Source organism: Saimiri boliviensis, chromosome 17 (genome assembly GCF_048565385.1).
Source record: "Saimiri boliviensis isolate mSaiBol1 chromosome 17, mSaiBol1.pri, whole genome shotgun sequence".
NCBI lineage: Eukaryota > Metazoa > Chordata > Mammalia > Primates > Cebidae > Saimiri > Saimiri boliviensis.
This window is the reverse complement of record NC_133465.1, coordinates 64,151,055-64,174,701: the sequence shown is the minus strand read 5'-3', so window position 1 is coordinate 64,174,701 and position 23,647 is coordinate 64,151,055. Positions and strand designations below refer to the sequence as shown.

General features: G+C 49.5%; 1 protein-coding gene and 1 long non-coding RNA gene across 3 annotated transcripts; both read left to right on the top strand.

The window, feature by feature from the left end:
- Positions 1–282: 282 nt before the first annotated feature.
- Positions 283–23,592, top strand: LOC101041871 (CMRF35-like molecule 7). 2 transcript variants are annotated; one of them, XR_012514711.1, is made up of 5 exons: positions 283–431; positions 9,879–10,208; positions 12,268–12,352; positions 13,032–13,334; positions 17,550–23,592. XR_012514711.1 is itself a non-coding variant. In XM_003931874.4 (4 exons), exons 1-4 carry the CDS (start codon positions 392–394, stop codon positions 13,195–13,197), a joined length of 621 nt encoding a protein of 206 aa, XP_003931923.2. In that variant the 5' UTR covers positions 377–391; the 3' UTR covers positions 13,198–15,346. The 2 variants fall into 2 exon arrangements, 1 of the variants encoding a protein (XP_003931923.2); XM_003931874.4 differs by lacking the exon at positions 17,550–23,592 and having other exon boundaries at positions 377–431; positions 13,032–15,346.
- On the top strand, positions 438–3,896 carry LOC141581893 (uncharacterized). Its single transcript, XR_012514712.1, has 2 exons — positions 438–3,406; positions 3,734–3,896. It is a non-coding gene; the product is annotated as an uncharacterized LOC141581893 (long non-coding RNA).
- Positions 23,593–23,647: the final 55 nt, after the last annotated feature.

Here is a 23,647-nt window from a genome sequence, read left to right as displayed (position 1 = left end):
GCATGGCTCACCTGACATCTGAGTTGGGTGTTCCCTGCTCTTGGGAGAGTGTTACGCCCCTGGGACCCAAGGCTTGCTAGGCCAGATGCCCCCCACCCCACTCCTTCTGCAGACATATCTCCCCCTCCCCTCCTCACCCTGCAGAGTCCCCTCCCTCTTTTTCACAAGCCCTGTGTCCCAGCCCTGCCAAAAAATGCCACCTCTTTCGTTGAATAATTAAAAGCAGGAAATGCCCACTGTATAAAAGGAAGTGAATGAGTAAGAAAGTCAAAGGCGGTCTAGACGTGCACGAGGTGCAAGCCTGGGCCCAGGCAGAGCGTCCGGAGTGCAGCTGGGATCTGCATTGGCCACTGATGCGGATCAGGTGATGAGGAGCCGGGAAGGTAGAGCCATGTGGCTTTCCCCAGCTCTGCTCCTTCTCAGCCTCTCAGGTGAGTACGGCTGCGACTCGGGTGCTTGGTAAGACAGGGGTAGAGCAGGAGGCAGAGGGTACGTATCCTTCCACATCCAGGGAAATCAGAGGTGGCTTTGTGAAGTCATTCACCTGGGGCACTGGGGACTGACATCAGTGCCTCGGACCCTGAGAACATTGAGGGAAAAGAGTAGAACCGGCCGGTAAGGAAGACTTGAGACCGGGTACGGTGGCTCACGCCTGTAATCCCATCAGTTTGGGAGGCCAAAGCGGGTGGATCACCTGAGGTCTGGAGTTCGAGACCAGCCCGGACAACATGGTGAAACCCCATCTCTATGAAAACTACAAAATTAGCCAGGTATGGTGGCAGGCACCTGTAGTCCCAGCTACTCGGGAGGCTGAGGCAGAATTGCTTGAACCTGTGAGGCGGAGGTTACAGTGAGCTGAGATCATACCACTGCACTCCTGCCTGGGCGACAGAGGAAACCTCCTCCTCAAATAAAAAAAAAAAAAAAAAAAAAGAAGGCTCCAGGCTTGGGGCAATGGCTCACACCAGTAATCCTAACACTTTGGGAGGCCAAGGTGGGACGACTGCTTAAATCCAGGTGTTTAAGGCCAGCCTGGGCAACATAGTGAGACCTCATCTCCACAGAAAATTAACAAACATTAGCTGGGCATGGTGACACATGCCTGTAGTTCCAGCTACTTGGGAGGCTGAAGCTGGAGGATCCCTTGAGCTTAGGAGTTCAATTCTGCAGAGTTATGATCGCACCACTGCACTCTAGCCTGGGTGACAGAGCAAGAACCTGTCTCAAAAAAAAAAAAAAAAAAAAGTAAAAAGACTCTGGATGGCTTAGTGGGTGAGACATACACATAAACAATGAGCAGGACACAATAAGGCTTTGGCGGAGGTGTGTGCAGAGGGTGAAGCAGTTCTCTCTGGTGAGCTAGAGCAAGACTCCCGCAGCTGTACACTTGATGTGTCCTGTAGCAGGAGGGTCGGTTCCTGAAGGAGAGCTGAGAGAAGAGCACTCTAGAGAGTTGGGTGGGGGGAGGACACCTGTAGAGAGGGATGGCAGCTTAGGAAGAACCGTGCATCCCCGCAGAGGGAGCTGCAGTGTGCAGGACACTGCGTCTTGGGGGCGGCGAGTTGAATATGAGGTTGGAAACACAAAAGACAAGATTATGAGGGCCATCCAAGCCAGGCTCAGGAGCTGAGACTTTGAAAGAAAAAACCTCAAGAACCCAGGTGGAAAGTGGGAAGGGCTAGATTATCTTCTCCACGGCAAACCTTGGTGGACACCTAGAGGGCATTAGGGGACAGTCCAGAATTTTGCACAGGGTGTGCAATATGTGTGGGCCACAGAATTTTCTCTTGGAGCCTCGGGACTGACCCTCTGGCACAGACAGAGCAGTGCACAGAGGAACGATGGGAAGGGGCACAGCGGTGGAGTTCTGAGACCCGACTCCAGTTCTGCCTGGGGCTGGGGATCCGGACAATTCCCCGGCTGTTCTAAGACCTGGATTTCCAGTGTGAATAGAAAGTCCCCAGCTGGGCGCGGTGGCTCACGTCTGTAATCGTAGCACTTTGGGAGGCTGAGGCAGGTGGATCACAAGGTCAGGAGTTCAAGACCAGCCTGGTCAATATGGTGAAACCCTGTCTCTACTAAAAACACACACACAAAATTAGCTGGGTCTGGTGGCGCGCACCTTAGTCCTAGCTACTCGGGAGGCTGAGGCAGGAGAATCACTTGAACCTGGGAGGCGGAGGTTGCAGTGAGCTGAGATTTTACTACTGTACTCCTGCCAGGGCAACAGAGCAAGACTCCATCTCAAAAAAAAAAAAAAAAAAAAATCCAGGAGATCCTCTTTACGCTCCTCATATTGGATGGAAGTAAAGAAGGGCTGTGGGCTCTCTCTGAATTACTGCCACTGTTGTTGACTTCACTGATGATGGGGAAGCCCAGCGGTAGTGTCAGGAGACTGACTGGCCATGAAGGCAGCAGCTGTAGGAATTAGGCAGGACTCCACAGGGCCCAGAATTCGCAGGGCTCCGTGATTCAGAATGTTTGCATCACCCCTGGGCTCCGGGTTTGCATTTGAGTTCAGAGATCCCCAGGTTGGATCTCAGCTGGAATCCCTGAATTCAGTGGAAAAGGGGTGATGCTCCCTCTCTTAATCCCTCCATCCCTGTCACCTGGAGGCCAGGGAGAAGGGTGTGGACAAAATATGTCTGGGCCTACACACTCTCACATGGACACACACAACACACTCAGACAGTGGAGTCTAAAGCACATGCCCTCATGCAGTCACACTCCATACACATCTCCGCCACACACTCATACACACAGTGACACAAAATGACACGTACACCTGCACTCACTTGCGCACAGCCACTCACCAGGTGAAGGCTGAGACCCACCATGACTGCTCTGTGGCTTGGGGAGGGTGGGTCCTGCAGAGACAGGACAGAGAGGCCCTCCGGGTCCATCCCTGCCAGTCGACATGGGGAAAGGGGTGAGTCACTCAAGGATGGAAGAAAAGCCACCCTGTCAGGTTTTGGTCAACAGATTGCCATTGGCCACTCTGGGGGTGTTTCTGTGAAATGGAAGAAAGGGAAGGTCAGAACGACCCGATATCTGGTAGGATGTCTTCTCATCTGCTTGGTTATATGACCTCCGCCAAAGCCACAAGAGGAAGACAGGGCACTGGTGTGACAGCATCCAATGTGACAGGAGAAAAGGAGAACAGCGGGAGGGTAGGGAAGGAGGCAAGTGGTTGTGAGGCTTTGACTGGCACTCACTGAATCCTATTTTACATGTGAAAAGAGGGGAGTGCTCCGTAAAACCTATTGTCCGTGAGATAAAGTAGGCATGGGAAATGACCGATGTCTGCTTGGGAACAAAAGGGAGGGGGTTCTTTTTCGGTTTGGTTTTGTTTTTTGAGTGACAGATCCCAAGCTTCACTTTTCCCTTTGGCACAGTGAGTCTGGGGGTCTTGAGATTTTTTTTTTTTTTTTTTTTTTTTTTTTTTTGAGACGGAGTTTCACTCTTGTTACCCAGGCTGGAGTGCAATGGCGCGATCTCGGCTCACCGCAACCTCCGCCTCCTGGGTTCAAGCAATTCTCCTGCCTCAGCCTCCTGAGTAGCTGGGATTACAGGCAAGCGCCACCATGCCCAGCTAGTTTTTTTTAGTATTTTTAGTAGAGACGGGGTTTCACCTTGTTGACCAGGATGGTCTCGATCTCTTGACCTCGTGATCCACCCGCCTCGGCCTCCCAAAGTGCTGGGATTACAGGCTTGAGCCACCGCGCCCGGCCAGGTCTTGAGATTTTTGTCTTCCTTTCACAAAGTCTTAATCCCCAGTTTCTCGGAATGGGAACTTATTTAGAGACAGAGCCTTTACGGAGGAAGCCAAGTTAAGACGAGGTCATTAGGATGAGCCCTCATTTGAAATGACTTATAAGAAGAGGGAGGCGCCGGGCGCGGTGGCTCAAGCCTGTAATCCCAGCACTTTGGGAGGCTGAGGCGGGTGGATCACGAGGTCGAGAGATCAAGACCATCCTGGTCAACATGGTGAAACCCCGTCTCTACTAAAAGTGCAAAAAATTAGCTGGGCATGGTGGCACGTGCCTGTAATCCCAGCTACTTAGGAGGCTGAGGCAGGAGAATTGCCTGAGCCCAGGAGGCGGAGGTTGCGGTGAGCCGAGATCGCGCCACTGCACTCCAGCCTGGGTAACAAGGGCGAAACTCCGTCTCAAAAAAAAAAAAAAAAAAAAAAGAAGAGGGAGGCCAGGCTCGGTGGCTCATGCCTGTAATCCCAGCACTTTGGGAGGCCGAGGTGGACGGATCACAAGGTCAGGAGTTCAAGACCAGCCTGATCAACATAGTGAAACCCCATCTCTATTAAAAATACAAAAAAATTAGCTGGATGTGGTGGAGGGCACCTGTAATCGCAGCTACTTGGGAGGCTGAGGCAAGGAGAATCACTTTAACCTGGGAGGTGGAGGTTGCAGTGAGCTGAGATCGTGCCCCTGCACTCTAGCCCAGGCAACAGTGCAGGACTCCATCTCAAACAAAACAAAACAAAACAAAACAAAAAACAAAAAACAAAAAACAAGGGAAGAAGGAAGGAGGGAATGAGGACACAGACATATGTAGAGGGCATCTACAAGACAAGGAGAAAGGCCTAGACCTCCCACCACTCTGCTGACCGTAAGTGTTTGCAGTGGAAGAGCAAACCCCGCTTCTCCCCAAGGAGAGAATGATGTGGGGATGGCGGAAGGCACAGATCTCTACCTAGGAAATGAACTCTTCAGAGCTTGACTTGTATGGACAGAGCTTGGGCATGATGGGCACTCAGAGGTCTGCAGAGTTGCACCGACCTCTAGGTGCAAATGAGATGAGCTCAAATGACTGTGACCACTCCACAGTCAGGGAGGTTCCAGCGAGGCTGCCTGGATTTCTGCGACACGGGCTCTGACCCTCCCAGGGGCATCTCTGCACTGAGCTCTATGCTTTGCTGCCTGGGGCTCCATTTGCTGTCAGCCCAGACACAGAGCGCAGACCATTCTCTTGATTTCAAGACAAGACCATTCACACCGGGATTTTGTTCACAACGAGGACGGGTGGCGAGCCTTCCTGGAGAATTGACACAAAACAGGATGTTTACACCTCAGGTTCACAAAACGAAAAACCTGAAATTGAAAGAGGCTTATGTTTTTAAAAACCCTTTAGGTCAGGCACAGTGGTTCACACCTGTAATCCCAGCACTTTGATAGGCCTAGTTCAGTGGATCACCTGAGGCCAAGTGTTCAAGACCAGCCTGGCCAACATGGCGAAACCCCGTCTCTACTAAAAATACAAATCTTAGCCAGGCATGGGGGTGGGTGCCTTAATCCCAGCCACTCAGAAGCCTGAGGCAGGAGAATCGCTTGAACTTGGGAGGCAGAGGTTGCAGTGAGCTGAGACTGTGCCATTGCACTCCAGCCTGGGTGACAGAGCGATACTCTGTCACAAAACAAACAAAACAAATCAAAACAAAAGCCCTTCAATCCTTCAGCCCGTTCAACAGGGCTCTGCTCCAAGCTGACGGCTGCCCTGTCATTTCCATCCCTACTGTCCCTCATACCAACTCTTGACAACACGTAGAAGCCTGGTTCATAGCTCCAGCCATCACAATCTGTGGTTAGAGAAGCCCCTACCTATTTTTTAAACAGGCCTAATTACACTGTGAGCCCTTTACAGCTTGAATGACTGCAGCTGGGATTGATGACACTTTATTCAATGCAGCAGCATCTCTTTTCTGCTGTTAGTGATTGCTGAGAAATCCAATTTATGTTTTTGTTTTTGTTTTTTGAGATGGAGTTTCACTCTGTCGCCCAGGCTGGAGTGCAGTGGTATGATCTTGGCTCACTGCAAACTCCACCTCCAGGATTCAAGTGATTCTCTTGACTCAGCCTCCTGAGTAGCTGGGATTACAGGCACCTGCCACCACACCCAGATAATTTTTGTATTTTTAGTAGAGACAGGGTTATGCCATGTTGGCAAGGCTGGTCTCGAACTCCTGACCTCAAGTGATTCACCCGCTTCGGCCTCCCAGAGTGCTGGGATTATAGGCATGAGCCACGGTGCCTGGGCCTGAAAGCTTTTTAGATCCTCAGGACAAGTGCAGCTGATGAGGAGGATGAGACAGTCTCAGTACCCAGCTTGGGCAGCAGTATGGCTGGGGAGGATGCTGCTGGGGCTGGGAACACCTCTCCAGAAGCCACTGCCACGATCCAGCCACAGGTGAGGTCCTGACTTGTTGATGAGCTGTCACCGACAGAGCAACCCCCAAATGTCTGGCGTTGGAGATGCATCCAAGTCTTCTTTTAAATTAAAAAATAATAATTTTTTTAGAGACAGTGTCTCACTCTGTCACCCAGGCTGAAGTGCCATGGTGGGTGATCATAACTCACTGCAGCCTTGAACTCTCAGGCTCAAGTGATCCTCCCACCTCAGCCTCCCAAGCAGCTGGGACCACAGGCATGCACCGTCACTCCCGGCTAATGTTTTATCTTTTGCAGACACAGGGTTTCACCATGTTGCCCAGGTCAGTCTAGAACTCCTGGGCTCAGGTGATCCTCTTGCCTTAGCCTCCCACAGCATTGGGATTATAGGCATGAGCCACCTTGCTCAGCCTACACACATCCAAGTCCCATTTGTTTATGTTTGAGACGGAGTTTCATTCTGTCACCCATGCTGGAGTGACAGAATGGCTCTTCAAGGCGGAGAGTAGCATGACTGTTTCACAAATAAAGAAGTGACACTTACAGAGGTTAAGCAACTCTGCCAGCGTTTCCCAACTAGTTCAGGGTCATCACGTCTTTCTGCATTCAAAGCTCACACCCCCTCTGCTGTCATGCCATGCCGTCCTGTGGCCTGCGATGGCGGAGGCTGAAAGAAGAAGAAAATCTAAGGAGCATCTCTAGGGTACAGCTGACTAAGCTGGCTATTAATCAGCTGTGGGGGCTGAAGGAGAGGACAGCATTGAAGAAGATGCCAATGGTAGGCTGCGTGGTGAAGCTGCTGGTTTGAAGAGAATCAAGGTGGTTCTGCTGATTGAATGCTGTGTTAATTTCCAGTGGCTGCTGCAACAAATTGACATGAAATCTGTGGCTTAGAACTGCAGAAATTCATCATCTCATTGATGCTTCCGAAGACCAGAGTCTGGCATGGTCTTACTGGTTAAAATCGAGGTGTAGAGTTGCATTTCTTTAGAGCAGTGGGGTCCCCAACCTTTTTGGCACTAGGATCCAGTTTTGTGGAAAACAATTTTTCCACAGACCAGGATGGGGAGAGGATGGTTTGGGATGATTCAAGAGCACTATACTTACTGTGTGCTTTATTTCTATTATCATTACATTGTAATATATAATGAAATAATTACACACTGCACCATAATGTCAGTCAGTGGGAGCCCTGAGCTTGTTTTCCTGCAACGGTCCCATGTGGGGGCGATGGGAGACGGTGAAGGATCATCAGGCATTAGATTCTCATAAAGTGTGCACAGTGTAGATCCCTCACACACACAGTTCACAATAGGGTTCACACTTCCATGAGAATTGAATGCCGCCACTGATCTGGAGGTGGAGGTCAGGTGGCAATTCTAACAAGGGGGAGCGGCTGTCAATACAGGTGAGGTCCTGACCTGTTGATGAGCTGTCACCGAGAGAGCAACCCCCATATGCTTCGCTTGCTCGCCCACCGCTCAGCTCCCGCTGTAAGGCCGGGTTCCTAACAGGCCATGGACCAGTGCCAGTCTGTGGTCTGGGGTTGGGCGTCCCTATTCTGCAGACTTTAGGACAGAATCTGTTTCCCTGCATTTTCCAGCTTCTAAAAGCCATCTGCTTTCCTTGGACTGTGGCCCCTTCCTCCTCTTCAAAGCCAGCAACAGACCATCTTCCAGTCGGACTCTCCTTCAACCCTCTTTCACTTAGAATATCCAGGGAGGTGATCCAGGATACCCTTCCTATCTCAAGCTCCTTGCCTTCATCACGTCAGCAGAGTGCCTCCGGCCATGTTTGGGGGACATACTGGCAGGTTCTGTGTATGAGGATGCCAACATCTATGGGGGACAGTATTCTATCAGCCATAAACGCCAAGTTCAAGAAAGCTAAAATAGCTTCAGGGGGAGAAGCCCCAAGCTGTGAGGAGGCAGCGCCTGCCTAGGGAAGTAGACCTGATTCCCCTGGTCTCCTGCAGAGCCCCCCAGCCTGGGCCTGAAGCTCTGAGGCCAAGAGACAGTCAAGAGAGGCTTCCCCAGTGAGTGTCTGCCTTTTTATCCACTTCTGCATGATCAAGAAACCTGTGTCATTTCCAAGGAAATAGCCTGCCTGAACATAGCCTAACTGGAGTCAATCAGCGGAGGTAGGGGCAGTCTTTCATTAGGCTCATCTCTCACCTGTTCGGCTTGCATCAGGCCTTTGCTAGCCTTTCCACATACAATCCCCCACTAGAAGAAAGTTCAGGGTGGGAGAGCGTGGGAAGCAGAAAAGATTCTCTTTAAAATTTCCTTTCTTGTTAAAGGATAAATTTGCTAGTAACTCTGTGTTAAGCCCTATCCTATGTAGCGGTTAGGCATGCCATGCTTACAGGCACGTAGTACATTCTATATCCTTGTACTTTAACCAAGACATCTGTGCTGGATATGCTCACAGGCATGTCCCAGCTCTCCATTGCTTTTACCTGTTTAGAAAATGTTTTTAGCCAATTGGGTTTTAGTTTAGATTGTGAGGTCTGGCTACAGCCAATGGAGATCAGACACAGCAGGAAGGATGACCCCAAATGAATAAGGGATAAATATGTCTGCTTTTCCTTTGTTTATTATACTCTTGTGGCAAGATGGCTAGCAAGACTGGCTAGATGACTGGCTGCTTCCTGCAGTCCAGGAAGTAAGAATTGCTCGCTGAAAGATCCTTTGTCTCCATGCTGATTTTTCTTTGTGGCACCGAGCATCTGTTTCCAACAGAGAGGAAATGCATTCAGTTCTGCAATGAAGGAATTTGGGGTGGAGACCTCCAGTGTGTCTTTATAAACGGTGGGCTAGCTAAGGGGAGTCTGAGCTACAAATATGGATTTGGGAGTCATCAGGAAACAAGTCATTATTAAAGCCATGGAAATGGAGAGACTCCCTCCATGGCGGCTTCTAAGGTGAGACAAGAGGGGCTGGAGAGGGAACCCTGGGTACGCTCGCAGAGGGCTGGAGCCGGCTCACACTGGCTCACAGGAGCTGATTTGGGACACCTTTTCCCAGCTCTGTGTCCAGGGACATCACATGGATTACCCGACATCTGCTACCATGGGAGTATTTACACTACAGAATTTGGCAAATATTAAAACCAGAGTTTTTTTCTTTTTCTTTTTCTTTATTTTCGAGACAAGCATCTCAATCTGTTGCCCAGGCTGGAGTGCAGTCCTGAGATCTCAGCTCATTGCAACCTCCGCCTCTTAGATTCAAGTGATTTTTGTGCCTCAGTCTCCTGCGTAGCTGGGACTACAGGTGACTGCCACCATGCCCAGCTAATTTTTGTGTTTTAAGTAGAGACGGGGTTTCACCATGTTGGCCAGGCTTGTCTTGAACTCCTGATGTCGGGTGATCTGCCTCCCTTGGCCTCCCAAAGTGTGGGATTACAGGTGTGAGCCACTGCACTCAGCCTGAATACCAGATATTTTTTCCCCCAGAGGGCTGGTTGTTAAATATTTGGCTCCAATGAGAATAGCATTGAAAGGACAAGGAAGGAAGGTTGTAGGAGACCATGGTGTCACATGCTAAGCAGGTCTAGAAGCTGGTGGGGGCTGGACTGAGGGGGAGGTAGGGATGAGGAATTGGGTGAGCTAGAGACACATCTGGCACTCCCATTCAGTCTGTGAACCTCAAACTGGCTCAGGCAACAGGAGCTGTATCTTGGGATTCTGTTTTCCAGGCTGTTTCTCCATCTATAGCCAAGAGTCCGTGAGAGCCCCAGAGCATGGGTCCATGACCGTGCAGTGCCACTATCAGCAAAGATGGGAGACCTACGTCAAGTGGTGGTGTCGAGGGATGCACTGGGATTCATGCACTATCCTCATTCAAACAGATGGGTCAGAACAAGAAGAGAAGAGGGACCGTGTGCTCATCAAAGACAATCAGAGAGACCACGTGTTCACTGTGACCATGGGGGGGCTCAGGCAAAACGACACAGACATTTACTGGTGTGGGATTGAGAGAATAGGAACTGACCTTGGGACTCAAGTTAAAGTGATCGTTGACCCAGGTAAGAACTTTCTCATCTACATGAGGAGGCCCTGGAGCTCAGGACTGGAAAAGTCGGTGCTCTTACCTAGGAGCCTAAGAGAGAGACAGATAGACAGACAGATGACAGATGGAAGGACTGGGAGGGAGGTGAGAGAAACGAAGGGAGAGTGGCAGCCAGCACCGCTCCGCTGTCTCAGTCCCTGAGGTCTCCCCAAGAAATCCAGGTGTTGTGTGGCAGGGCTGGAAGGGTTTGGGGTGGGAGTGGGAATGTGGACCTCAGCTTTGGTGACTAGTGGCCCAGCCCTGATTATGACATGGGAGGTGGAGGACCTAGAGCAGCCCAGAGGGTCCTAGTTTGAGTCCCAAGAGCTGTGCCAACCCAGAGTAGCCCTGGGCATCTTACAATGCCCTCTTCTCTGGGTCCCAAGCCACTGCTCTGCTACTTTATCTGGCTGTGTAAGATGAGCATGGGGTAAGGAAGCTCACGGAGGTGCGTGAATGACAGCGGACTCTTAAAAGCGAAAGGATGACTTCAATCATGGGCAATGTCAGGGATCTCTCTGGCTGCCCTGGTGTCTCCTCTGTGCCTCGGACTCCACTCACAGAATCTGGGGTCTTCCTGCTGTTGCTGGAGTCTAGGAAACAGCCCTCTATCCCCACTTCCACCCACACACCCGTGCTCAGTCCTTTGTCAGCTCAGTGTCCACTTGGGTCCATTTGATGGTGATGTGCAAATAGACAATGGTGGCATTAGAACAAGCCTGTGTACTGTTGGGGTTGGTACCAAAGAGGCACATGGACACAGTGGATGCATCTGGGTAAAGAGGAGTCCAGGAAGAGTCAAGCAAGACTTCCTCAGGGCTGCCAAGTAGGGGAAGTCTAAAAGATCTACAGGGGCAGAGAGGAGATTGAGCAAGACATGCAGGCAGTACGGAGAGACAAAAAGCCATGGCCAGTGTGGAGCTTTAGGGAGAGAGACATTCAGGAGTCTCAGGTTGGGGACTTACAGGGACATCAGCCTGTAAGATGATCAGGGGTTTCACAGCAACTGTTGTGACCGGAATTACCTGCAGTTCAGACAGGAGCCTACCTAGCATGGCCATAGCCTGGGCTGTTTTTTTGTTGTTGTTTGTGTTTTGTTTTGAGACAGGGTCTCACTCTGTAGACCAGGCTGGAGTGCAGTGGGGTGACCTTGACTCACTGCAGCCTCGACCACCTGGGCTCAGTGGATCCTTTCACTTCAGCTTCCTGAGTAGCTGGGACTACAGGTGCACATGACCATGCCTGGTTCATTTTCTATTTTTTGTAGAGATGGGGTTTCACCATGTTGCCCAGGCTGGTTTCGAACTCCTGGGCTCAAGCGATCTGCCTGCCTTGGTCTTCCAAAGTACTGAGATTACAGGTGTGAATCACTGCGCCTGGCCAGCCTGGGACTTTTGGGAAGAATTTGCTGGGGCCGAGGACTGAAATAAAAGATCACTGGTGGGTCATGGATACTCAGTGCTGGGCTGGCCTCAGGGGCCCCTGACTGGACTGTCCCCAACAAATTGCTTACATAGTTGCTGCTAAGACTGTTTCATTCCTCACAGTTGCTGTTCACCATTTAACTGGAGTGTGCCCTTTTCTTCATGAGCCTTCTGGAGCCCCCTTTCTCTTTTCTGGACTACCCCAATTTCTGAACAGCCTATTTCCAGAATCTTTTCTTCTTAAGCCCTGCTCAGGCACCACTCCAGTGGAAAAGACTTGAGATTTATTTTCCCATCCAATAGTCCCACTTATAGGATAGGTGGAAAGAGTATGAAAAAGTCTCTCTCTCTCCCAGAATACATTACAGTGCTTTCTCCTATTTTATTTTTAATTTTTCTTGCCACACCTGAAAATGATAGGAAAGAAATGTCTCTGTGTTGAGATTGAGGTGACTCAGTAGAAGGTCAAGGAGCTGTACCAGGACAGGAAAATCCTCCTACTCCAGGGCAAAGGGCCTTCTGGCAATGGCTGGTAGGGTCGGGTGACTTTGTGACCCCTGTGTGAGCTCCCAACTGTGCCAATAACCTGTGGCTGACTTTGCCTGTGTCTAGTGAGAGCGGCTTCCACACCAGCAAGCTCGTCTTCCAAATTGACTACCAACAGGAATATGGGGGTGTTAATCAGCTCCCACAAGAGGTGAGTCATGTGGTTCTTTCCCCTGCACCTACCTGGAGTCCCTCCTAAGGGGAAGCCAAGGCTGGGAACTCCTTCTGCCTGTTACCAAAAGCCAGAAGCTGCTCTAGTCAGAGTCAAGGCACCAAGCCCACCCTCCATCTCTCTTCTGACCCCCTTACTGCAGTCCACCATTTACCTACTCTAGCTCTCACCAGAAAGCCGCTCTGCAGAGCCCTTCTCAGTGAGCATCATCCACCCAGTTAATTGGTCAACCTTGCATTGGTGGCCTCATGGGTGCCAGGGGGAGATAAGAAACCACCCTTCATGGTGCAAGACATCAAGGGACACAGAGCAGGAAGGGTGATTTACCAACCTGGAGCTGGAGTTAGCAGGAACAGAGGCAGGAAAAACAACCTGTATTTGGTGATCTCTGGTGCTTCGGTTGAGCTGAGATTTACTTTGGGCAAAAAGGGTCCCAGAAGGTGACATTAGAAAGGTGACATTTGCCCTGTGCAGAACCAGCCAAGCTGACTGTCAGAGGAGCTCTTGAGATTGAACCAAGGAGATTTATGGGGATCTTTAGAATGGGGCTGCCCGGCCCAGGGTCACAGGCTTTGGCTGGTGGCTCACAGGGTCAGGGGAGGGGAGTGATGTGAACTTGGGAGGCCCAGGGCTCTGACCACTGTGTCCCCTTACCCAGGACCTACTATGTGCTCCTGGTATTTGTGAAGGTGCCCATCTTGCTCATCTTGGTCGGTACAATCCTCTGGTTGAAGGGGTCTCAGAGGGTCCCTGAGAAGCCATGGGAACAACCTATCTATATGAACTTGTCCTCTAAACATCTGAACAAAGACATGGCTGCTTAGAGAGATGGATCTGCAGAGCCTTCCTGCCCTGGACTGCATTTCCAGAAGAGACCTGGACTGTGGAAGGAACATCTCTGAATCCTTGGGAGGCAGCCACTGAGATGGGGCCCTGGGCCTCCACCCTGGCCTTGGAGCTGGTGGGTACCTCCCTGTCCTGCACAGCTTAGGGACTTAGCTGGGGCCTCTCCTGAGCCCCCATCACCTCCTGGAGTGTCAGCACCTGTTTTCTTGGTCAGGCGCTGTGGAGATGGAGCTCAAGCAGTGGACAACTGTGTCCCTACTGCTGGAATAACTTGGGCACAGAGCCTGGGGCCAAAATACAGAGAGAGGTTGGAGGAGACTCCCCAGCCCTAGACTTCCATCATTCCAGAGCCCAGCTCAACGCCGTCTTTGCCTGAGAGACTGACAGATCCGTTTTTGAAAAATATTTTTCCTGGTGAAGTTGAGTTTCGATGAGTTGTGTTCATAGGAAAACTGCCTGATCCCACACACAAGGAGGGTGATTCTGGGCTGAGTTCCTGGTTCTGGGGCATGAGGGGCTGGATGGATCCTCTCCCCTGGGAGGACATGGCTGTGAGCCCACAAGGCTGAGGAGGCAATGGGAGCCTCCCTGGCCCACACTAATACTTAGCTTCCTCCTTCTACCTCCTCCTCTTCCTGACCCCCCAAGCTCCCTGGCCACTCTCCCACCTCCTGGGGGCTGCAGCTTGGGAGCCTCCTCAGCATGACTTTTTGGGCCTCCTCCGCAAAGAGGCTCTTGCTCCTGGAGAACCACCTCCAGATGGGGAGGGCAGTAATGAAAACTGTCACAGGAAATGGCACCCTCCCTTTTCAGTGATGTTGAAATCATGTTACTAATGAAAAGTGTCCTAGGGAAGTGGTGCTGTCTCCTCACGCGCCTCACCCACTGCGATGACACCCTCGAATAGGGTCACTTTGGCTGTATGGGTGACGGACTCCCACCCCAAAGGGACCTTCACTTCTTGGGAAGAGAACCAGCCCCATGTGAGACTTGCTCCCGCCCCCAGTTGCCCACACGCAGACACAACACACGTGTTGGGAATGCTGCCCTTTGGACACCCGTGAGGACACCTTCATCCTACCCTTGGTTCTAATAGGGATCCCTGACTGCCGGCAGTGGATAAAGGAGAGGTGACCCTTTGGTCCCTAGCATGGCACCCAGAGCCTCCACTTCCCATTGGGACTCTATAATTCCCTCTTGTTGTCCTTCAGCCAAAGGGGAACTTTCTCTGATTTTGAACTGAATTTAGGACTCTGGACATGATGGGCCTAAAAATTCCATAATGGCCAGAGAGGAGAGTTCAAGCCAGACTAAGACCCCCTTAGTGATTCTGTGGGGACCAAGACTCACAGTCCACCAGCCCCAGGACCCTGCTTCTGGAATGATTTCCTGGATTCAGCCTCCTGAAGGTCCAGCCAGACCCAGGAAGAATGCCACCACTCTGCCAATGAATCCCTCAATCTTCTTGTAGCTAACTGGGCTATTATTCTTGTGGGTCCATCAGCAAGAATCCACTGAAGTAGAGTAGGCATCTATTGTCGTCTGCCAAACTACCACCCACCACACTTGCCCTCACACCACCACCCCACGTACACATTTCTAGGAAACATCCCTTGGGGTTCCAACGCAAGCTGACAAGCAAGGCTTGCCTAATATTCCCTTTCTCTAGGGTAGGGAAAAAGACGGAAAGTCAATAAATGAGCCGCTAGTGCTGGCATTGCATTTTCCAGCAGATGCATTTCAATCAGGAGCCTGGAGCCAAGCCCTCAAGCCCTTAAATAGCCACGGACCATGAGGATTTGTCATATGCTGATTTTCACACTTATGGAACCAAAAGTTAGTGACAGGCCAGGCATGGTGGCTCCCGCCTGTAATCCCAGCACTTTGGGAGGCTGAGGCAGTTGGATCACCTGAGGTCAGGAGTTCAAGACCAGCCTAGCCAACATGGCGAAACTGCCATATCTACTACAAATACAACAATTAGCTGGGTCTGGTGGCACACACCTGTAGTCCCAGCTACTTGGGAGGCCGAGGCAAGAGGATCACTTGAACCCGGGAGGTGGAGGTTGCAGTGAGCTGAGATCATGCCACTGCATTCCAGCCTGGGTGACAGAATGAGACTCCATCTCAAAAATAAATAAATAGGCCGGGCGCGGTGGCTCAAGCCTGTAATCCCAGCACTTTGGGAGGCCGAGGCAGGTGGATCACGAGGTCAAGAGATCGAGACCATCCTGGTCAACATGATGAAACCCCGTCTCTACCAAAAATACGAAAAACTAGCTGGGCATGGTGGCGCGTGCCTGTAATCCCAGCTACTCAGGCGGCTGAGGCAGGAGAATTGCCTGAACCCAGGAGGCGGAGGTTGCGGTGAGCCGAGATTGCGCCATTGCACTCCAGCCTGGGCAACAAGAGCGAAACTCCATCTCAAAAAATAAATAAATAAATAAATAAATAAAATAAAAATAAATAAATAAATAAATAAATAAATAAATAAGGTAGTGGGCAGGTGTGGCTCTCTTGCTCTTTGCAGAGAAAAACACAACTTCTCCTTCCCCGTAGGGCCCTGCCCACAGGCCTTTACTTCTGAACAACTGCACAGCCACAGAGGAAGTTCAGAGCCAAGGGCAGCTGGCCAGGGGCAGTAAAGAAATAGCAGTGGGAAGGCTCTCACCAGGGCGGGGACATGGGTTCCTTCTTCTTCCCCTTTTTAAAAATTGTGGTTAAAAATGAACGAAGAAAAAACACCTAACATGAAATCTGCCCTCTTAACAAACTCTTAGATGTGCAGAACAATATTCCTGATTACATGCACTTTGCTGTACAGCAGAATTCTAGAACTTTTTCACCTTGCATGACTAAACCATGCCCATTGAACAACTTCCCCCTCTCACTCCTCCACCAGCCCCCAGCTACCACTATTTTACTTTTTGCTTCTATGAGTTTGATTAGTTTAGCTACATCACGTAACAGAACCATGCAGTCTTCATCCTCCTGTGTCTGTCTTATTTTGGTTACTACAATGTCCTCAGGATGCATCCATGTTGTTGAATATGGCAGGATTTCCTTCTTTGTTAAGGTTGAATAAAATTATAGTCCACTGTAAGATAAAGAACGTGTGGCATATATACATAGTGGAATACTATTTAGCCATAAAAAGGAACAAATTCGGCCGGGCATGGTGGCTCATGACTGTAATCTCAGCACTTTCGGAGGCTGAGGCAGATGGATTATGAGGTCAAGAGATTGAGATAATCCTGGCCAACATGGGGAAACCCTGTCTCTACCAAAAATACAAAAATATCTGGGCCTGGTGGCTTGCGCCTGTGGTCCCAGCTACTTGGGAGGCTGAGGCAGGAGAATTGTTTGAACCTGGGAGGCAGAGGTTGCAGTGAGCTGAGATCGCACCACTGCACTCCAGCCTGGTGACAGATCAAGGCTTCATCTCAAAGAAGAAGAAGGAAAAAAAGAACAAAATTCTATAATTCTATTGCTTAAAGCAGCATGGACGAGCTTAGAGGACGTTCTGTGAAGTGAAATAAGTAAGGCACAGAAAGAGAAACACTGCATAGTCTCAAGTTGACCTCAAGACACAGAGTAGAACAGTGATTATTAGAGGTAGGGAAGTGTGTTGAGGGTTAAGGGACAGCCAGAGATGTGCTAACAGATTCAAGAGTACAGCTGGATAGGTGGAAGAAATCCTTGTGTTCTACAGCACTAGAGGATGTCTGTAATTGTCAACAATTTATTGTATATTTTCAAATAGCTAAAAGAGTAGATTTTGAATGTTTCCAACACAAAGAAAAGTGAGGTGACGGCTGTGCTAATTACCCTTCTTTGATCATTACACATTATTTACACGTATCAAAATATCACAATGTACCCCATAAATACATCTGATTATGCATCAATTAAAAATAGTAATATTTTTTAAAAAGAAAAGAAATAGAAGAAAAAACTGTGTTCGCACCCTACTTTCAGGCAAGTTATAAAATATTTTTTTCTCATCCCTCCTCTAAAATATTATTCCATTGTGTATTAGCCTGTTTTCATGCTGCTCATAAAGACATACCTGAGCCTGGGCAATTTACAAAAGAAAGAGTTTTATTGGACTTACAGTTCTACAGGGCTAGGGAGGCCTTATAATCATGGTGGACAGCAAGGAGGAGTGAGTCACATCTTGCGTGGATGACACCCACCAGGTCCCTCCTACAACATGTGGAATTATGGGAGCTACAGATGAGATTTGTGTGGGGACGCAGAGCCAAACCATGTCACATTGCGTGTACATATCACACTTTCTTTATCCATTCATCCACTGATGGACATTTAGGTTGTTTCCATCGCTTGGATATTGTGAATAATGCTGCTTCCAGTGAACACGGGCATGCGGATACCACGTTGTGATCCTGCTTTCAGTTCTTCTGGATAAATACCACAAGTGGGACTGCTGGATCATGTGACAGTTCTCTTTTTAATTTTTTTAGAAACATCTGTACTGTTTCCCATAACAGTAGCGGCACCATTTTACCCTCCCACCAACAGTGCACGAGGGTTCTAGTTTCTCCACATTCTCACCAGCATTTGTTGTTTTCTATTGTGTTTCTACACGTAGGTGTATATGTATATATGCCTGTATGTGTATATGTATATGTACATGTATGTGAATATGTATATATGTATGTATATTCATATTCACACCTGTTAGAATAGCCATTGGGTGTACATATGTATACATATGTGTATGTGTATATGTATATATGCATATACACATATATATACATATATGTACACACACACAATGGCTATTCTAACAGGTATGAAGTGATATCCCACTGTGGTTTTAATTTGTATTTTTCTGATAATGAGCGATGTTGAGCAGCTTTTCATGTATTTGTTGGCCATTTGTGGATTTCCTCCGGAGAAATGTCAAGTCCTTTGCCCGTTTCTTAATCGGGCTTCCTTTTTTTCTCACAGAGTTTTAGGAGTTCTCTCTATATTTGGCATATAATTCCTTATCAGATATGTAATTTGCAAATGTTTTGTCCCATTGTGTGAGCTGCCTTTTATTCTGTTGATATTGTCACTTGGTGCACAAATTTTAAAATTGTAGCCAGGCACAGTGATTTGCACCTGTAATCCTGGCTACTCAGGAGGCAGAGATGAGAGGATCACTCGAACTTAGGAGTTTGAGGCTGCGATGCACCATGATCACGCCTGTAAACAGCCACTGCATTTCAGCCTGGGCAGCATAGCAAGACCCCCATACCTAAAAAAAAAGATTTTGGTCAAAAACACATATTTTAAATTTTCATGAAGCTCCGTGTGTCTGTTTTGTTGCTGTTGGCTGTGCCTTCAGCATCATGTCTATGACATCACGGCAAATCCAATGCTGTGAAAATGGTTGCCTTGTGTTTTCTTCTAAGAGTTTTGTGGTTTTAGATCTTACATTGAGGTCTTTGATCCATTTGAATTAATTTTTGTCTATGGTATGAGGGAAGATTCCAATGTCATTCTTTTGCAGATGGATTTCCAGTTTTTAAATTATCACCATCTTTAAAAAAGATCATTTCCCTTACTCACAAGTAGGTAGCTTCTAGTCCAAGATTTTATCAGGGAGGTAGTGCCTTTGAGTATTCTGACCGTAAGTGGAGTCTCGGATATGGTGCCCCACTTAGGGTGGTCTAACCCTATCGCTCCCCCAAACCTTGCAGTTCATCCTGTAAATACTGGCCTCTCTGTAAGGTCATTTGGCTCCAGACAGCCACTGCTTCGTCTCTGGTTTCACTGTCAACTGCTTGTTTGAGGCTCTGGGTTGGTTTGTTTGGCCTTGGCAGTGTCCTTGGGGTTGGTTTATATAAGTTCCTTCTTGCTCTCTGGTCACGGCCTCAGCACTGTCTTCATTCTAAGGCTGGTTCTCTTCCTGGCTTCCAGGAAGTAGGCAGCAGACAGAGATCACACCCAGACACCAGACACAAGGGCATCTGAGGAAGAAAGCCAGACCACTCCTCCCAGAAGTTTCCCAGAGACCTCACCCCCATCACATCCCCTCAATGTCTTATTGGGTACTTCAGACTCTGGTGACCACCCTTAGCTTAATCACTGACAAGGTGATTGGGACCACCTCGCAGCTGGGACCATCCTCCCCTGATTCACATGTGGAAGGGTGGATGCCCAGACCTGGTGGTGGCTCCATCCTGGAGTGGAGTTGGGTAGGAGACGATCAAAACACCTGTTGCAGAAGTCTTGCTGGACCCCCTTCTGTTCTAAGCCTCCTCTTGGGTCTTTCTGGACCCCTATGCCTCCATCTCTGTGAACATAACAAGCTCCTGCCCTCGCACCCACTCCTGAGGTAGGTTGGAGGGGTCTCTGTGGGCTACAGTGTCAGGAACTTGACCCTTTCTCTCCCTCCCCACTGGCAACTTTCTTTCTGCAAACAGAAGGCTCCAGGAGGGCACAGCCTCCTCACAGCTGAAGTTCTGTGCAAGCCAGCATCCCTCACCATCATCCTTTTGTCTCAGGACAAACCCAGGCAACAATGCCACTGGCAAAAAAAAAAAAAAAAAAAAAAGGTACCGTGATGGTTAATACTGAATGTCAACTTGATTGGATTGAAGGATGTAAAGTCTTGCTCCTGAGCGTGTCTGTGAGGGTGTTGCCAAATGAGATAAATGTGTAAGTCAGTGGACCGGGAGAGGCAGACCCACCCTCAATCTGGGTGGGCACCATCCAGTCAGCTGCCATCATGGCCAGAACAAAAGCAGGCAGAAGAACATGGAAAGGCTAGGCTGGGTGAGTCTTCCGGCCTCTGCTTTCTCCCATGCTGGATGCTTCCTGCCCTTGAACGTTGGACTTCATGTTCTTCAGCTTCTGGACTCTTGGACTTACACCAGTGATTTGTGGGGGTTCTTGGGCCTTTGGCCACAGACTGAAGGTTGCTCTGTTGGCTTCCCTGCTTTTGAGGTTTGGGGACTTGCACTGGCTTTCTGGCTCCTCAACTTGCAGATGGTCTACTGTGGGACTTTACCTTGTGACCGTGTGAGTCAATTTTCCTAATAAATTCCCCTTCATATATATATATATGTATCTCCTATTAGTTCTGCCCCTCTAGAGAATCCTGACTAATACAGGTACTAAACTTTATTCAGCTGCCAGTTTCTGTCCTTAATCTACGTTTGCCAGGGAACAACTGGCCCGCAAATACTCATGGGCTTTTCCTTGGCTCTCCTCCCTTACGTACTCACAAGCGGGTAGTTTCTAGTCCACCATTTTACCTGGGAGGTGGTGCCGTTGAATATTCTGGGTGTAAGTGGAGTCAGACACGGCTGGCTCCCCACTTCAGGTGGCCTCAAGGACACACCTGGGGAGGGAGTGTCTAACCTCAGGGCATCCTCGGGGGCATCAGTCAAGGAGAGATGGGGCCACAGGCCTGAGAGCAGGAAGCTGCAGCATTCTCCAAGGCATGCTCAGCGTCCACAGTCAGGAGGTCCCCGGTATGTGCGTGTAGAATCTAGGGTGACCCTTTGACAAAGATGGCTCGTCAAGCCTTTGTTTCAGAGACACCGCTCTTCATCCGTTAATGATCGGCCATTTATCATGATGCAAGAGGAGGCAGAGAAAAGGGGGTTCCAGCAAGGCCAGAGCAGCCACAGATGGTGAACGATGCCACCCAATATCTGGCACCCACGTTTATGCAGGAAGAAGGGGACGTTTTGTGTCTTTTGGGGTCTCCTTTGGTGATGTGTCCTTGTGGTGGCCCTTGGGGTGCTGTGATAAGCCAACTGCAGCAGTCAGCACTAGGAAACCCCAGTAGGGACTGTGTTACCAGCGTAGCAGAGAGCCAACAGCCTCTCCCTCGCTTGGTGAACAGGTGCTTCCCTGGCACCATGCGTGTCTCCACCAGCCATCACGTGACATCAATGTCCCAAAGATAAGCTGAACACTAAATTGATTCTGTAGCGCGAATACAGGAAGGAAAATCCACCTCTAATCATACCCTGTTCCCTAAGCAGGAAAGACATGTACAAGCTTCACTGGAAAGTCTTATTTTAGGGCATGGTCCTGACCACAAAGAGAGAAAGCGAGGGCCTTGGAGAGGAAAGGCAGCCAGCCAGAGGCAGGAGGGAGCTGTGGCCGGGAGTCCGGAGCAATGGTGGGACACTGGGGGGAGAGGGGGACATTCCGTGGTTTATACACTCATTCTGCCAATTATGGAATCAAGATGGACTCACAGTCACATTCCCATCACTGGTCAGTCCAGGCTCTAAACATTTTCTGCCACCATTACCTGTCCTAATACTTGAAATTAAGACCTAGCTGGAGGTGTGAGGGGAAAAGGCAGATGAAAGAGAACCAGGCTGGAGATGGGAAGGCTTTGTAACAAGCCTCCAGACCGAGGTGGCGGCCACAAGCCACGTGTGGCTCTTGGGCACCTGAACATGTGACCAGCCTGTGTCAAGATGTGCTGTAAGTGTCAAATACATATGAGGCTTTGCAGACATCATGAAAAAATAATTTAAAATATCTCCATTATCATTGAAATGACGTTATTTTGAGTGCTTTGGGCTAAATCAAATCTACAATAGATATGAATTTTGCCTTTTTAAAGGCTTTTTTCATGAGGCTACTAGAAAATTTAAAATTACACACTTGGGGGCCAGGCACGGTGGCTCACGCCTGTAATCCCAGAACTTTGGGAAGCCAAGGCAGGTGAATCATGAGGTCAGGAGCTCGAGACCAGTCTGGTCAACATGGTGAAATCCCCTCTCTACTAAAAATACAAAAAATTAGCTGGGTGTGGTGGTACATGCCTGTAATCCTAGCTACTCAGGAGGCTGAGGCAGGAGACTCACTTGAACCCAGGAGGCGGACATTGCAGTGAGCCAAGATCACGCCACTACACTCCAGCCTGGTCGACAGAGAAGATTCCATCTCAAAAAAAAAAAAAAAAAAAAAAAATTACACACATGGCTGGCATTATACTTCTATCGGACTGTGCTGGGCTATTGACCACATGGCATCAGGATTTTGCAGGAGCTGGCGGGAGGTTCATGAGGCTGCCTTCAATCCTACTCCCTTTCAGCCTCCTGGAACTGAAGGGGGTCAGGGTGGAAGAGCCTGTCCTGCTCCTGAGTGGGGATATTTTGAGGGCAATGACAGAGGCACAGCGATGCATAGCTGAGCACAGGCAGACTGGATGTCCACTGTGTGCTGGACACGGAGTGTGTTCTGGGGCCAAAATGTCATTCCTGCACTCAGAGAGCCCCACCCCCCAAGCCAGCCTCTTTCCAGGGACAAGTGCCACAAGTGTGTAACATACAAGACAGATGTCCTGAGGTGGCTGCTGAGAGCCGATAGCCATCTGATTCCACAGTAACCAACAGAGACTTTGGAGACGCTCCCGTGGAGGAGGAAGGGGCCTTCCAGACAGGGGGGTAGGTACACCTCACAGGGACAAGAAAGAGCGTGGGGAAAGGGGCAGCTTCTCAGGATGGCAGGAGGTGGAGACACAGGGCTAGATGAGCAGGTTGGGTCTAGTCAAAAGCATCAGATGCTGCGCCAAGGAAGATCAAGAGCTTCTGAGAATAAAATCAGGAGGGGTGCTCTAGGATCTTCCAGTGTTTTCTCTCCTGGGCAAATCTTTTGAGTCTTTTTGGGCTTTAAACTTTCTTTCTTTCTTTTCTTTTCTTTTTTTTTTTTTTTTTTTTTTGAGACGGAGTCTTGCTCCATCACCCAGGCTGGAGTGCACTGGTGCGATCTCTGCTAACGGCATCCTCCGCCACCCAGGTTCAAGTGATTCTCCTGCCTCAGCCTCCCGAGTAGCTGGGATTACAGGCACGTGCCTCCACACCCGGCTAATTTTTGTATTTTTAGTAAAGATGGGGTTTCACCATATTGGCCAGGCTGTTCTCCAACTGCTGACCTCAGGTGATCCGCCGACCTCGGCCTCCCAAAGTGCTGGAATTACAGGTGTGAGCCACCCTGCCCAGCCCCAAATACGGTTGTTAAGCTTAAGAAAGAAAAGTAACCTGGGGTCTGCACAGCATTTGCTAAGGCTGCTCCTAAGGCACCTGGCAGAACCTAGGAGTGGATCCCCTCAGGACAGACCACCCAGGCCTGAATAATGGATGCCAAAGAGGCAACTGGCAGGCTCAGAGCATCTGGATTCCGGGCCTGGTTCTGTTGCGACCGTCCCTCTCTGGTCCCTTCTCTGATTTCCTTGCTCCTGTCCTGACATCATGGGTACGTGAGCGCGGCAGACTTCTTGGCTTTGAACAGACCTCCGGTGTAAATTTCTGGAAGAGCACACAAGCCCTCTGCATGGCAGGCACCAACCGATGTCTGTTGGTGGTGACAGGGAGGAGGGGGAGAAGAAGGAGGAGGCAGTTATGCAGCAGAAACCTTGTTATCTTGCTTACTTCCTCATCCCAG

Excerpts from the sequence above, each read along its gene's own strand:
- LOC101041871 (XM_003931874.4), top strand. The coding sequence starts at position 392 with ATGTGGCTTTCCCCAGCTCTGCTCCTTCTCAGCCTCTCAG. Across the intron at positions 432-9,878 it reads GCTCCTTCTCAGCCTCTCAG|GCTGTTTCTCCATCTATAGC; the intron begins GTGAGTACGGCT and ends TCTGTTTTCCAG. Across the intron at positions 12,353-13,031 it reads TTAATCAGCTCCCACAAGAG|GACCTACTATGTGCTCCTGG; the intron begins GTGAGTCATGTG and ends CCCCTTACCCAG.